We start from the raw sequence: 17,005 nt of genomic DNA, 5'->3' as shown, positions 1-17,005 counted from the left end.
TTTGGAAGGAAGTTTGGAAGTTAAGGAGGAAGGAAGGAAGTTTGGAAGGAAGGAAGTTTGGAAGGAAGGAAGTTTGGAAGGAAGTTTGGAAGGAAGGAAGTTTGGAAGGAAGTTTGGAAGGAAGTAAGTTTGGAAGGAAGGAAGGAAGGAAGTTTGGAAGGAAGTTTGGAAGGAAGTAAGTTTGGAAGTTTGGAAGTTTGGAAGTTTGGAAGTTTGGAAGTTTGGAAGTTTGGAAGGAAGGAAGGAAGGAAGGAAGGAAGGAAGGAAGGAAGGAAGGAAGGAGCCATGTGGATATCACAGTATGTTAATTTAAGATGATGCCTCCAGAAGCAGAATGGACAGCACACTGAAGGGGTTTTGTCCTTCTCTCCACTGGGGAGGTACGATGGAGTGCACACCCTGGGATGAGACCTGTGTGAGGGCAGTGCCGTCAGACAGTGCAACCTCTGCCTTCATGATCTTCTGCAGGCTCCTTGCTACACGCTGCTAACCCCAGGCTGAAAAAACATTGCTCAAGATGACACAGCAGTAAGGTTTTCCACACTTTACCAACATTTAAGATTTAAATCAATTGTAAGAAAAACATTTTTGTGGCCCATTTTCTCTAGGGCCCTCAGCAGCAAAACCAGTCTCAAGCAGAGCTGGTGCTGCATATGGACATGGCCACTCTCAGGAAAAGCATAAGAAAAGTTTGGATTTGCCATAGGGATGATATTTTCACCATAGATGCTGGCCATTTGAATGCTAGGCTGACAGAAATCTGTGCTTCTTCTTCTCATAACAGGTAACATCCCTTGACAGGGAAAGGGATGTTAAAATTATGTCAGCCTCGCAAAATGTGCCACTCAGTTGGTCCAACTCTCTTCCAAGCAGAGGTTTTTTTAAAAGGCTATATTTTCTTTAATAATCACACATACTTTAGGTTTCTGCTCTGAAAATATGTCTTGAGATATAAGACCTCAAAGATCCCTAACTGAATATCATTTTATTCCCTGTATAAAAACTCTATGGTTAAGCAGAGAATGCATTTCATGTACAATACGCAGTTATGCCTGCATACCATATCTCTGGATTCCTCATTACTTTCTTCTTTCTTGCATTACATCTAAACATATTTTGTTTATTCAACATAACAAAAGCTGTTTCCTAATGCAGCACTCAGTTTATTTATTAGCATTACACTGATAGCGTGGTTCTTTTTAGTCTATATAATAATAGCCATCTCTTGCTCCCTATACAGGTTTTATTGTAACACATCCATTTAATTGTCCTTGCCCCTGAGAAAAAGGAGGAAAAGGGAAAGTAAGAACAAGACTAGAATTTAATTTAACCAAATCAAATGCTATTTTTTTGATACAAATGGTGTTGTTTCAGTTTATACCAAGGGAAACCTGACAGCAACAACAAAAAACAAGCCTGAGCACATTTCAGTGTTTTCTCAAGTGCAGTCTTACACATTATGCAGCAAGAATTAAGGAGTTTAAAGAAATTCTGAAACCCTGTTCAATCGTTATGCTATGGCTATGGTTCACATTGCTTCAGCTGTGCAGTGCGTGCTTCTCTGGGAACATGCTGTTCTCTCCACCCACTCAGCTCCCTCCAATTGAGAATCGTTTCCTGTGAACATTATAACCTGAGAGACATTGTTGTGGGATACTTTTCAATTTCAGCACTGAAAATTGATGGCCTTGATCTTTTTTTCTATCCAGTTTCTTATTAAGGGCATAGACACAAACAACTTTGGTAACACAGCAATGCAATTTACGAAAGTCAAATTTCACTATCCTGCACTTCACTTTATATTTATGGCACAAATAAGAAACAACAGTTAGTACTTATTCCATTAACCCTTTTTATCTTTCATAAGACAGCAGGAAGCTATAAATAAAACTCCTGTAATAGCTGCCAAGTATTGAGAAGATAAATTCTTTATTTTCTTGGAGAGAAATTATTTTATTTTAAAAATCCTTTAATTTAATTTTTATTTTGGTTTTTTTTTTCTGTTTTTCCTTGCATGCCATATATGCTCTATGACAAGAAGTCCATTCTGCAGGCTGACAGAGACACTGTTGCCACACAGCCAGATGTTCCACTAACTTGAAATGTGAGATTGGGAACCTGTAAAGAATTTCTCTTCAAGCAGCATAAAACTGCAGGCCCCTTAGCCAGAATACTTAAGCTGTCATTGTGTGGGCACTATTTCAACATGGGAAATTCAATTTTGCCTCAAACCAGTCAATAAGGCTGCTACTGAACTGTCACTAAGTAAATCTGTATGTGCAGCACTTACACCATCACACCACCTTGTTTCCTTATTTTTTTATAAGTGCAAGTTTATTTCACTTTGAAGTGCACTCTAGTGTCTACATAAAGACCGAGACAAGCAGCTAGAATGCTATAAATTTGCACAAGTTGGCTAAAATAACCTTAATTTACTTTGCAAGAGCTTGCCCATAAGAGCAAACCTTGAGATAACAAATCACCAAGATTTCCCTTCCTCTAACCTTTTGACATCCCCAGGGGCTTAATAACCTTACGTTCTTTATTAAGAACCCTTTACTCAGAAACTGAGGTAAATCCTTTTTTCTTGAGATTTTTCAAAGAAGTTGTCAGTGTAGGTATATGGTTAGAGAGGAGCAGTACTTGTCTGAAGGGATGAGTTATTCTGTCTTTTATAGGATTTAAAATGGGACACTCTCTATGTACTGAGTTCTGCATCTGCTCATACTGGCTCTCTCCTTAGTTCCAATTAGAAATTTTCAAAAAGCAGTAAGAAAGGTAAAGAGAAATTACAAAAAAGCTACACAGAATGCCTGAAGCACCCAGTTCTGCTAAAGATTTGCAGCTTTCCAGGAAAGGCTAGATGGACTATCCTGATTTCTGAAGCCCATCAAATTTTAAAAGTGGCAGATGAGAAATCCCTTTGGAAGCAACCACTGCATTAATGGAAAAGGTTTTTCAATTTCTATGCCTTAAAAAAAAATTCTCTAATATGACTGGACTATGCAGGCTATGTTCTCATGACGGCACGCAAAAAGAGCAAGAGAATTCCACTACAAAACAGCCCCCTGAAGTAGGAAAGATTTTTTTTAATATAATGTATTTTCCTGTAAAAACTAGTTGCTAGCCAACCTTCATCAAGAAAAACTGGACAGCAGAAAGAAACATTCTCTCTCATTAATTTAGTGATTAAGAAACTTTGTTAAAAAAGAGAAAATCACTGAGGTTTTTATCATCTATCTTCACTTCCATAAACTTCTCTTATTCTTATGTTGTCTATAGTTTTTTTCAGTCATTGGAAGGAAGAGGGAGCAATTCAAAGAATGAAAAATTCAGATTTTTGCAGACTTGTGTGGTTGTATTCATGGAGATTTGTGTTTTGTCAACAGCTTCATACAATGGGTAGCTAAAACTAGAAAAACAGAGATTGTATCACATAGGCAAGAGGGTGATTAATGCAGCATTTGGAAAACAACTACGACAAATGTCAGGCCAAGACCATCTGGTTGTATCTAAATCATGTAAGGACTTTCAGAAGCACCGTGGGCTTTGGGGCACCTACTGTCTCTGGGATTAGCTGGCAGACTTGGGGCATGGCCAGTTCTCAGAATTATTAGGAGCTGTCTCCTAGCCTGAATGAAGAGTGCTGGTATGGCCATGCAGTTTGACATATAGGGAAACAACACATTTTCTCTTTTTTTTTTTTTTTTTTGTGCTAAAATTCTTTTGGGCTAGAAGGTAGTACTGATTGGAAGAGTAATTCTGGGATTTAAACAGAGTATAGTGCCACTGGGTATTCTGTAAATACCCAGGACACTTATGGATGGGACAATCATTTTTTTACATGGAGTGGTCCGTGACATACCCTGCTCCTGAATTAACACTCTGCCAAGTCAAAAAGGACCTTGGGAGAAGATATTAGTCATACAGACGTGAGGTGGGAATTCTCTTTGTCTGTACAGAGAATTCTACACCACAGAGAAATAGGCACGTATTCAGAGAACCATCATAGATGTCTAAAAAAATCTGATAAATTACATCCCACAAATGTTTAATTTTCTCCAGTAACTGTAAACTTATCAGATTACTATCCTCCATGCAAATATCAGCAATTAGGTAACTAGTCAATATAGTCAATCCTCGTCAATATAGTCTCCACAGGAACTAAATGTGCAGTGCAAATTCCCATAGTTTGATCCAAAAATCAGTGCATAACCCACCACCAAAATACTGTAAGTGACTTCAACAGTGATGAGTATTTCATAGCACTTCCATCATGGAACTATGATTACGTATGCTACATTCCTGGATTCCTCTTCAGCCCAAAGCTCTTGCATAGCAGAACCTATGAGCAATACTTTGTACTACCTCCAGCTAATTCTGTCCCACACTAGTGCAATTTATTGCCCTCTATTATTTATGTTTTTGTCACCTCTTGTCTAGACTAAAACAATGCAATACTCCTGGGCGCAGCACCATCCACCAGTCATAAGAAACTTAGAGCTTATAAAGAATTCTGGAGGAAAATGTTTTCTCCAGAACATTCATGAAAACTTGCTTCCCATACCTAAAAATGTATTAAGTCTCACACAGGGCTTCTGTTTTTATGTTAAAGCACATAATAATTGCTTCAACCCTGCATAAGGTCTGCATAAAACTCTGTGATGAAAATCATAATTAACATGTCCATGTCTGATGCAAAACAGAACTCTCCCTCATAATCATAAATCTCACCTTTCACATGTGGAATTTATACAACTTTGTGGTATGAATTTCCAAGCAAAAAAAGGATATTCCCATCACTCAAGAAAAAGACATGCCACCTCAAATACACCAAACTGAGCACAGCCTAGCATGCACGTTTAAAGTAGCCCCCAACACTCCAGAATTGAGTACTGCATGTATAGGGAGAGGAAGAAGGGGAGAGATAAATCTACATGTCAGGGAACTCGTGTGCATTGTTTAATGCACTCCCTGAGTGCAAGGAACTGAGATATGACAATGTCAAATGCAGTGCAGTAATAAGTAGAACAGAAAAGAATGGGATCATTTCTCATAACTGTGAATAAATTTTAGGGAGAAGAGCTTATAAAGCAGCATAGAGAAAATTTATGATGGCTATTCACAATCTGTTGTTTGAGTAATTAACAGATATGCAGTAGTCCTAGATTATGCAGCAAAAATGCTTTAAAAGAGACTAAAAGTTCAAAAGTTCAGGAATTTCAGACCTCAATTTTCCAGTGTAGACACAACTCTCCTGCTCTGTGTGTGTGCCTGGCTTAGCCCAAGAATAGAGGGCCTCCAACTGACTTCAGTGGAAAACTTGCCAGAAAATCTTGCCATGGGATGAAAAGTCTGCTGCATCTTAGCCTTGTTCTTGGATATGGCTGAATGGTGCTGTTATAACTAAAATTTTCTCTCCTAAAATTTATGCCTGAGGCAAACATCTGGCATGAAAAATTTGAAAGACTAGTTAAAAGTTTTGTACAGCTATCCAAAACTGAAAAAAGGATCTTATCATGAGCAGGGTCAAGCAACTGGAATGACAGGAACTGCTACCCCACTGTAGCAGAATAACAAACTTAAACCAAAGCACTCAGAGGAAGGTTATTTCCATCCTTAGACATCTACTTTTACAGTGAAAAATGACCTTTTATTGGCAGCTTTTGCATCCTGACCCTTGTACAATAATTTTAAATTAATTTCTTCACATAAATTGTTACTCAAAGTTTGATTCCAAGAAATAAACCACTGTTCATGAAAAAAAAATACTTGGATATGTGAAGATGTAGTGTCATCTTTGAAACGGATCAAAAAAGGCAAATGCATTTTACTTGATTTTGTAGCATATATGCCAGACTCAGATCACTGCCTAAGTGAAAGATTTTAGAATTTTCTATTCCATTAAAACTTCAGCAAAACCTGAGGTGCAGAGCAGGGTGGCATCAGTTATAACATATGCAGGAAATTCAGATACTCTGGTATAAGACACAGAAAAGTGGCTGACAAATCATTTACAAGTAAGCACACAGCAATGAAATGTTGTTGATGCACACCCTAAAACCAGAAAGAGCTGTGATAGACATTTTATCATATCTAAACAAGAAGGCTTCAGCAGCAGAAAAGATAACAGATGGTTACAAAATCAAACTGTAGAATAGAGCTAACAAAATACTTGAAAGAAGAATAGTATTTATTATGGTATTTATACTGATTATAGAGAACAAAATAAATAGAAAGTATCACAATTTATATAAAGAATTATAGAGAAAGACCTATTTTCCTTAGAGGGGAAAAAACCAAAAGAATAAAATGCTGTGTAAATATTCTGTGTCAATTTAAAAGTTGTATTTGTCAGAAATTTTATACTGACTAGAGTTACAGTGAAGCCCAAACAAAGCCATAGTTGAAAAGAATGAATGAAAAAATCAATCAGTTTCTGTATCTGACACTTTTGTTTGTAGTGACATTCACTCTGTTTTCATTAACTTTTATACTGTAATATGAAATCATAAGAGGAAAGCGTGCACAAACATAGATTTCTGTTAAATTCACTGCATCTGAAGAAAAAAGATCTGAATATTCAACACTCAAACTTAAGGGCCTGAGTTAGGCGACATACCATCAGGTGATACAAAGCTCATAAAAATACCTTTTATGTACTGTTTTAATTGGCAACAACATCATTCCTGAGAGGAACAGAATACACTCTGAAATCAGTATAAACAAGCAAACAATCAATGGCAGAGAAGAAGCAAAAAAGAATGAATAATCAGAGTGTCACAAGCAGATTTAGGAATCCAGTGACATACTGTAATTCTTTTCTCTTTCTTACCTACTGTACAGAGATAGAAAGTCACAGCTTCTCCCTAAGTCCTTTCTGTAACACTTGTAACACTACCCAAAGGTCTAGTTTCTTGAAAAAAAGTGCCTTAAATTTAAAGTCTCAGTACTACTTTAAAGTAGGAGAAAAAAAAGAACAATCCACTACTTCAAAATATCTTTTTCCAGTTTAAGATCTTGTCATCTTTCTAAAGCATGTTTTAGAGTTCCCAGTCTATTTTGATTCTCTATCTTATTCTTTATCTTATTTGTAAGCTGAAATTCTGTAGTGTTCTTTGAGAAAACTTCCTAATCAGAGATCTTGATGTGCTGTGTACAATAAGAAATTTTTTGCAAACATCAATATTGTAGCTATCAATATTTTCCTGCATACAGAATATGATTTGAAGAGTTAAGATCTGTTCTTTCAAAAATTATAATGATAGCATATTAAAGAAAAATAACACCAACTACAAACATCATAAAATAGGAAATTATAATTTTAAAAGGATGAAGAAATAATACAGGGATGACAACACTCACATTGCCTTGTGAAAAACAGTAATCTTACTGTTTTAAGAGGCTGATACTTGAATGTGGATATTCTCTCAACTGCAATGCTCACAGAGCAAACATACCTGACACAGACACTTTTCACACAGGAGCACTGAAAAGAATCTGACGAAAGTAACATAAAAGATGCAATTCTATCAGATTATGTTTCTTGTTAATATGAAAACTGGCATCTTTGTCTGCATTTATTTCTCAGTACAAAAGGATAATCTCATTGCAAATATTCAATCAGACTCTAACCTGGCTGTATGCTTAAAAGGGTTATTTTACACTGTATACTTCAAACACACCAAAGAAGTGGGACACCAGCAGCACCACTCAATTTTCTTACATCAGCCATGTGCTCAAGTGCTTTATTACATCAGGAGCTAAAGCCAAAAGCTTTCAATGTCTCGACAACATACTGCAGATATTACAGAACACTCTGGTAAGATTGTCATTGCTAGCGGAATACAGCCATTGAATTACACTGATCTGACAACAGCTGTTACATTTCTTTTGTTTTTCTTTTTGATTTAAGATTACAGCAACTTTTATGACTACTTCAGTTTGCCCAAAGTACAGCTGCTAGATAGAAAACGTGACCATGAGCTCACCGTTATCATCATGGGAATACTCTATTCCAGAAACAGTGCATCTTCGGAAAACCATCTTGTTTTCAGTAAGTGTCCCAGTCTTGTCTGAAAAGATAAACTGCACCTGACCCAAGTCTTCTGTGATATTTAAAGCTCGGCACTGCAGTTGAGAGTCTGTTTCTTCATCATATAAATCTTTATCTTGATGAATAAAGTATACTTGGCAGATTTTAACTATTTCAATAGATACATACAAAGAGATTGGAATCAGAACCTAGAGTACACAAAAGGAAGGAGAATTAGGGAAAAAAGAAGCAAAGACACAATCAGTTATTATAAAGGTAGTTAAATTGGTACTAGACTGGAACATAAAGAAGCTATGTACTTTAAACATCTACTCTAAAGTTATTATCATGTTTAAAGAGTTTATTTGCTGTGTTAAATGAGGAAAACCTATGGTGAATGGAATGCATTATTATGTCTAGAAAACTGATTATCAAAACATGGACAGAAGCAAATATTTCTGAGGCTAATAAGCTGAGCTTTAAACTAGTTGGGGAAGGAAAAGAAAAAAAAAATCCCAACCCAAATCAGACCATACAATCAGAATACTGTAGATGTGAAAGGATTGAATAAATTTATTCTACATAAATAATATACTGTTTACTAATTCACTTTGCAGGAACACAAGAAAAAAAAAAAGAGAAATGTTAATCACTCCCCAGGAACAATATATTTGGCCTTGACTTTTGTACTGCAAATTATATGAATAAAGATCACATTTTATAAGTGCTGAAGAAGGAGAGATGAAAAGATTTTCAACTGTTTCTTGAGGATTGTCAAAACTACATAAAATACCTAATTTGTACCAGAGTTTTTCACTGCAAATTTTTTTTCAGGATAGACATTCGTGACTGCACACTTTGTTTAGTTTTCTCAATTAGATACGAGGGAGAAATTATAGCATGGCTATAAGTGGAGAATGTGGTCATTTAAACAAAAACTACAGTGAAATGTAGGTGTTTAAAGAATTCAGCGGTGAATTTTCTTAACCAATATCTTAACCCAATCCCTCAGGGTAAAAATTATTTTTACAGTCTTTTTCATTCCCTTTTATAAACAAGTTGCTGCCTCTAGTAAAGCAACCTCCTCCGGTGTCCCACTAGGCAAACTTCCATATAGCTCAGTGACATGAGGTTCTTTTATTTCTCTGAACTCAACCACCTTCACCATTCAAGATACTTCTCTTCAGGACCAAGAAAGTTTTAACATAGTTTGCTACCTGGCTGACAGATGGTTTTGCTAAGAGAAGTATATCTGAAAAGCCGTTAAAAAGTACAAAATTATTAAGTAAAAAGTACAAAATTTATTTTCATACCAGAACACAGTACCCTAAGTGGCATCCTCAGTCTTTGAGGTGTTGTTCTACAGTGGGTAGATAGGAAGAGTGAAGCTTGTTTTCTGGCTCATGGGGTTGTTCCTCCCCAAGTGCAGGACCCTGCAACTTGCCTTTGTTGAATTTCAGGCAGTCCTCCTCTGAGCATCTCTCCAACCTTCCAAGGTTCTTCTGAAGGGCTGCACAGCCCTCTGGGGTATGGGCCACTCCTCCCAGCTTGGTGTCAGTGAACTTGCTGAGGAGGTATCTGCCCTTCATACACGTTATTGGTGAGTAAGTTAAACAACACTGGGCCCCGTACTGAACCTTGGGGGACATCACTAGTGACACTGTGCTACTGATTACAACCCTCTGGGATCTTTTTAGTGCTTGATTAGCTTCTTATATGCCCTAGTGGTAAAATGAGTACTACACATATTGCACATATATAATTTTATTGCAGCCAGCTAGGAACAGAGGTGACAGCATGTACAACTTGATTACCTGGAACACTATGATCATCGTCAGAAATAAATATACTGAAGCTAAAACAGGTGACAAATATTTGCCATCGGGCCCTGGAACATCAAAAATTGGTTTCTTCTTCTCACCATATTGCCATACCCATAGACCATGACCTGCAAAAAAATTGGAAGAGAGAAAAAAGCAAATTAACTCCAAGTAAAAATGCTTATGGTATGACCTTGTTCTGAAGAGTTATGTGGGAAATTGTTATTTGTTTTCAAATATTCTGCATGACTTCTGAAAAATGCCCCAAACCCATGTTTTTTTCTGCCTTGGGATTTGGAGTTTGAGAAAGGGCTTTGGCTGTCCTTAAGCCATGCAAGACTCATTTCACATAACTTTACCTAAAAAAAGTGAGCTGCCTAGTCTAAGTCAGTAGTTTGGACTGTTTCTGTAATCACCAAAGAAAATTACACTTCTTCAGAAAATGATTAATTCCTATGACATATATCATCAGTCAGCTATTAGAAGAAACTTTAATTTTACTGTGTGAATTATATCCACCACAGGCACAAAACTAATGAAATAACAGGATCAATGGAGTCAACAGCATGGAAGCTGAGGTATGAAGAGCAAAGAAAAAATTCTAGGTCTTGCTCAAAATGTTTTTTTTTTTAAATTGATTGTGCTGATAACTAAATAAAGGTAAGATTTTTATTGTTTTGGGAAAATTACATTCTTACAAAAGAGACAGAATATTGTCTTTTTAAGTACAGCAATAAGATTTTAAATCCTAAAATCCCTAAAATGGTATGCCTGATGTTTTTAAGGCATAAAAAACAAGGAAGAATTCTTCTGCAACAAAAAGCATTCAAGCTATGACTCTATAGTGAAAATTTTTCTGATTCTGAAAATCAGAAATAAAGGAGAAAGGTTTACTTTAAAAGTAATCTTCTGTAAATCATCCTTTGACAAGATCCTTTATATCTTGATACATAAACCCAGGGCTGAATTCTTGAAAAGTAAAAACACGTAAGTTAGCGCATTATTTTGTCCCTATACTCCCAATATGAGATCACACGCATGATGTGTTTATTGAGGTAAAAATAGAAAGCTCCACACTGAGAATGACCTACATCGGTTTGTTTTATAAATACCCCTAGATTGTCAGAATAATTTTATCTCCAGTTATACTTTATTGATGGAAGGTGCGAAAATGGCCTGGCTTCTACGGAGCGCCAGGCAACTCAAAGGGCTCCAGCAAATTTCTTTCCAGCTGTTTGCGGCTGTCAGCTCCTCGAGCGCTTGGCTCCAGCCCTCTGCTGGCGGCTTCCAGCCTTGTAGCAGACGGGACAGAGGGAAGGCCACCTGTCACCCACTGAGGGCTCCTTGGGGAGCCCCAGCTAGGCTGGAGCCACTCGCAGGGCGCACCCGCTGCTGCTGCTCTGGGGACACCACGGGGCCAGCGGCAGAGGGGACAGCTGCAGGCAGTAGCTCCCTGCTCTGAAGCCTCACCGCGACACTTCAGTCCTGAGGACTGGGCTCCCCAACACTGAAACACTACAAAAGCATGTCATGAACTCAGTGGAAGCAAATAAGCTGGCTGGTTCACAACTGGAAATGCTCGTATTTAAGCATTTAACAATACCTGGAAAAAGACACAGAGAGATGTATTAAAGTGGCATAAGATTGTTGTTAAACTACACCATGGTTGTTAAGAAACATTCTGGTGTTTATGCCATATGACTCACATGCAAACATTACAGAACACACAAATATTAAGGAAATGGAATTCACATGCCATATATAAAAAATATTTTTTTGTGCCAAATGTAAAACAATTCTTTCTCACAAATGAACAGAAAAAAGGCCTGAGGAGACATAACCTGAACGGCAGCACTTCCTTAAACACTCCAGTAGTTTAGAGAGTATTCTGCTTGGATTTATGCAGACTTTTGCTTATTTCTTCTATGTTATGGCTGCAGCCTTAGGGACAGTGAGTCTGTGTTGTGCACTGTGCCCTCAATTTAATAAGTAGTACTGGGGAACACCAGTGTGCTGATTATGTTTACTCTCTGCTCATAAATTACTCTACTGCCTAATTAATGACAAGTTACATTCTACCACCTGTAATTTTGGGGGGACTACATATAAACTGGGGGCTTTTCTGGGCTTGACATTGTTGGATGCTATCAAGGATAGTATAATCTAAGCCTTCGGATCTATGGTACTAATTGCATATATTTCACTGAGATTAAGAAGGTATTTAGATCAGCTTGTGTATCAAGACATTTTGATTTTTGACAAAAATAAGTATGGAGACAGCTTTATGGATTTTTTGTTTTGGCTGACACGTATGTTTTTGATAAAGCCAAGCGCATGAATCCCAAGACAGTGTAATACTTAAATAGTGGTGTTTCTACTAATAAAGAGCACTTACCGATGGCAGAAAACAGACACATGATTAGAAGTATGAGGACACACCAAAGGACATCAGCATTCATCTGTCTTTCAAGCTTACTGCGCTTGTAACGTGGTCCATTGTTATTTAACAAAGCTTTGGTCTCATGCCCTGCAGAAAGAATTGCACCAAACATGTCATGTGGAACTTGGCTGCTATTTTATAGCTATAAAAAGGTGGTATGCCCTGTAAGACAGAAAAGCAGCTCTCACCTGCATAGATTACTATTCCTGCAACTTCTTCTGTGTTTCTAATGGTACATCCACGTAACAAAAGATTCTCTTTGAATAGTCCATCCTTTTTTCCACTTTTATGAATACTACAAAAAATTTAAAAACAACAAAACACAGCATGTCAAAACATTAAGCTTGTTACATCATACTTGTAATATAACAAGCCCAGGAAACATCTTCAGCGTTTAAGAAGTTTTTTTTTTTCAATTTGATGGCAAAATATTTCATTGGATCTTCCTCCTGGGAAGGTTCTCTGTTGGACTTTGAAAACTGAGATTACTTACCCTAACATGCAGCAGCCCAGCTGGAGCAGTACCAGTTGCTGTTGGATATACAAATGTTCTGGACAAATGCTCACTGGTGATACGTGGGCCAAATCGACAGCATGTGTGCAGCCTAGCTAATGCTTGGAAAATGCACTGGACTTCGTGTGCATGTGTAAAGTGACTGAGCAATCACAGTTAATACAGTCCACCTAAAAGCAGCTGTGTACTGGATATAATTAACCCACTATCCACATGAGCTTACTAAAGAAATCCTAGAAAGAGATGGGGGAAATGGGGAAATGACTGTGCTTCAGAAGCAGTGATACTAAGGAAGATGTGCAAGGGATAAGACACATCAGTTCAGTGAAAAAAAAAAAAAGGAAAAATATTTCAAGTTTTTATTCCATGTATCTGTGAGAACAAAAGAAATTATTTTCAGAACTGTCTCAGCAACCATCTAAGGATGGCCTGCATGCTGAGGATTCTTGTTGACTAACACCAAAACACAGGAGAAAGATGGAATGAAGTCACATTTCTAATACAACTTACTATCTGCTGGGCATGGGCTGACTGAAATTTCAGCTGACAGAGAAATACAGAAAATAGCCTTATGAGAATTAACAGGGAAATGCTAAACAATAATAGCAATTTAAAAATGGTATTAGAATTTTTACTAGTAAAAAAGACAAACCAAATAATAGTTTAAAACTACTTTCAAATGAAAAAAAAAATTCATTTTATCAACTGAAGTACCCCAATGCCTCAGAGAAGACTAAAGCAAGTCTGGATTGTTTAAATGTTGTCCTCACTTTCAGACCATCAAAACCATCATGCTTTTAATATGCTACACTAAAATTAACATTGTGCTGCTGCAACACCAAATCTTATTGTCTACCTGGATTTAAGCACTTAAAATCCTTTGTCCCCTGATATCTGCAAACTGGCTTAAAACTGTCCTTTTTAGGTAAAGGTGGAGTTCTTTTTATTTGCTTCCTATTTTCTAAGCCTTCACATCTGGGTTATATATACATGCTTTTCCCTGTTAGATTCTTCTCTTTTTCTAGATGAGGACCAAAATTGTAATTTAACTATATACTTCTAGGATCTCAGACCTAGGAACTATATCAAATACCTTGAGATTTGTAAGAAGAAAAGGTTCACATTGGTGAGTTCTTTGTACTTGTCCCAGTCTAGTAGGACTACTTGCAGAATATTCTGTAATGCTGGTTATGCTCCATAACCTCAACAGTCAATGCTTTTGGTGAGCAGAATATACCTGTGTGTATATATACACACATATATACAGCCTTTTTTAGTTCAGCACAATATATTATAACCCCCTCTCCTCAAAATATATACATATATATTAAAAGTATTGGTGCTTCAACAAGTATGCTTAGCTTTTCTCTGCAGGGATGGAGAAAAAGCATTGGGTTTGTCTGCTGAGATAGCAGCAGCACTGATAATATCTCACTATCAGCCAGAAACAGAGAAAGAAAGAAGTGGATAACACCAAATTTGCAATTCTGACTCGAAAGTCAAAGGTGATTTTTTAGTCAGGAGACAACTTCCCCTGCTCAGCTCATCCTCCCTGCCAGTCTCAGACAGAAGAACAGAGCTTTTACTTCTGTTCTTTTGAGCAAACCTCCTTAACCCACTGTCTCACCTTTTGCCAAAGCAGCATCAGTTGGGGGGCTGCCCAATATCCCTCTGGCAGAATGTTAGTAGGTGTCAATTTGTCTGTGCTTAAACTATGGGAAATAATTTCTTAATGATCCCATACTGTCAAAATTAAACTGCTACCAAGATTCTGTCATTCCTCTGATTTTTAAGGCTAAATTCTGCATTAGGCTTTCTTATAAATCATGAAAATGTTTGAATTTCTAATAAAATCTCCAAATGATAGTTATGATTCTTGTTAATAAATGGGACTTTTTAGAGATAAACCTACTTACGTGGTACTTGCTCTGGCTTATGGTTTTATAACCTTCGTTCATTTTTTACACTTCACAGTAACAGTGGACAGTGCCAGGTATTTTGCACATGGCAAACTTCATATACAATTATATATTTGTTCTTACTATCTTAGCTTACAAAACAACTCCAAAACAATTGTGCAACATCTGAAGTTAACCTGTAGGTGTTTAAACCCCAATCTACTGCCCTCACCCACAGGCTGAGTCTTCTTAGCACATCTCATCCTTACATGCATTTGGTACTGCTTTTTACTTTTCCATATCCAGATGAAGTCAGGGAACTCAACTGTTGCTCACCAGATTTTTAGAAAACATGGATGAAATCAAAATCTGGAAGAGAGAAGCCAGCAGAGGCTGGAGGAAACTCATCATATGCCTCTTGTCTAAAGTCACTCCCAGTGACTCAGTAACTCAACATACACATAAAACAGTTGGGCACTGATGATAAAAGGAAGAAAAAATTGCAGACAGAAAGGTCTGAATTAAAAAACGATGAAAACTAGAGTTAGATAAAACTGCTCACTTTGATAACAAACCTGCCAATTGAAAACTTTGAGTCTGGGTTGAGAGACAGCCTAGTTCCCATTTCTAGCCCTGCAAACTTAAGCTTGTTACAAAGGCTGAAGAGGGGCTGTCTTTCCCCTTTCTGGATTCTGGCCAGTGTAAGTTACAGGCAAAGAAGGAAAATTTTCTCTGTCATTCTTTAGAACAGTGTCTGGCTGAAGCCACTCAGATGTCTGGAATGCAAAGGCTAAGCCGTGAGGAAACGCAATGTGTGGGTGCAATGCTCTTTTTCTCTGCAATTTCTCACATGGATGACACTGCAAAAATGTGGTATCTTCACATCTAAAGTACAAATGTACCACAAATTAGGAGAAGTGGGCAGATCATTTGCAATTGACTTCTACTATGCTACAGCACTCTGAAAGTCTTTATACAGAAGTAAGCCTCTGGTTTAATACAGCAAAGCAAAAATTACCCTGATGGTAGCTCACTTCAGCTTTCTATTATGTTTTAACTTGTTATGTGTTTACCAGCATTAAATAACAAGGTAACCAATGATAACTGTATTCAAAAGAGAGTATTTTCTTTCACTTTTTCGTTTATTAAGTGTCTTTCAAAGTGGTTTATCAAGTCTCTTACAAAGGAAATGGTAGAGCTGGCATATCTTTCCAAGGCTTGACACTCCCAAAGAAAATATTCAACAATCTTAAACATGATATCAGTGAACATTACCAGTCAGAAATTTCCTGACTCTCAACTGATGAAAATTAGTCTAGGTTGTTTTGGTCTTTTATTCCAGGAGTGGAGCTGTTACTATAGCACATTAAAGAGACATCACTATAGATTTATATCTGTTTTTTTCTTTAAAAAAATGGTAACATGTTTTTATATTAATTTGGGTTTGCTACCTTATGGTACCTTACCTTCTTATATTAATTTGGGTTTCTTACCTGTATTTCAAAGGTTGCTTTGAAATATAAATACACACATGTATTCATCTCCTTCTTCTTCTTACAATGCCAAGCTATACTTATTTTGGTATGATCAGATAAAATTTTATGTTCTTGTCTAAGAATAAAATTATTCTTTTCAAAAAAGCTGAAAAGTCAAAATCTCAATTACAACTTCTCTTTTTCCCCTGCCCGTATACACACAAAAAGGTATAAACAAGATTTTAAAGCAAATATTGCTATTTTTGGAACCTGGAATTGGATTTTTGAATGTTTGCCATGCATACTGTACATAATCTGGCTAGATACATAGGGGTAGGGGGCATGTTAGGTTTTGTTCTATTCTTACACAGAATATGTTTATAGGGGAAATAAAAGGAGGGAATATGCTTGGGTTATTTGGGGGTGCAGAAACTGCAAAAGAGAATTAAAGCAAGCACCTGAATAGAACTGGTAGTCTGCCAGTGCATCTGCACACCCCAAGTGTGTTCAAGGCAGATTGTGGCAACACGACTGAAGAATTCAAATGCAGTAATGTGCATTTACACTTTTTTAGATATAGGATAGGGCTAGGCACATCTCAATGCATTTTGCAGTATTTTTTTTTTTTTTTTTTTAAATATCATGTCTCCTTTTACCCTGGCCTGCCTGTGCTACAATGCCTACCTGTAGTGATTTTGTTTCAGGAAAACTGTGGGGAACAGAATTTTTTACACGTTTACAACATATACACACGAATATTTCTATTTCCTGAAAGACTTGTCAGCACAGACATTAAAACCAAAGACCACATTTCATACAGGAA

General features: G+C 37.0%; 1 protein-coding gene across 1 annotated transcript in view; it reads right to left on the bottom strand.

The window, feature by feature from the left end:
* ATP10A (ATPase phospholipid transporting 10A (putative)) overlaps positions 1–17,005 on the bottom strand; it is a 111,258-nt gene that overhangs the window by 30,941 nt on the left and 63,312 nt on the right. Inside the window, exons 4-7 of the mRNA XM_068182680.1 lie at positions 12,484–12,590; positions 12,251–12,382; positions 9,850–9,983; positions 7,992–8,244 (exon numbers count right to left, since the gene is read on the bottom strand). Coding sequence (XP_068038781.1) covers positions 7,992–8,244; positions 9,850–9,983; positions 12,251–12,382; positions 12,484–12,590 — 626 coding nt within the window. The remainder of the gene's footprint in view (positions 1–7,991; positions 8,245–9,849; positions 9,984–12,250; positions 12,383–12,483; positions 12,591–17,005) is intronic.

The sequence above is a fragment of the Anomalospiza imberbis genome, chromosome 2, assembly GCF_031753505.1.
Source record: "Anomalospiza imberbis isolate Cuckoo-Finch-1a 21T00152 chromosome 2, ASM3175350v1, whole genome shotgun sequence".
NCBI classification, from domain to species: Eukaryota; Metazoa; Chordata; class Aves; order Passeriformes; family Viduidae; genus Anomalospiza; species Anomalospiza imberbis.
The sequence above is the reverse complement of the archived record's forward strand: the minus strand, read 5'-3'. Positions and strand labels throughout refer to the sequence as shown.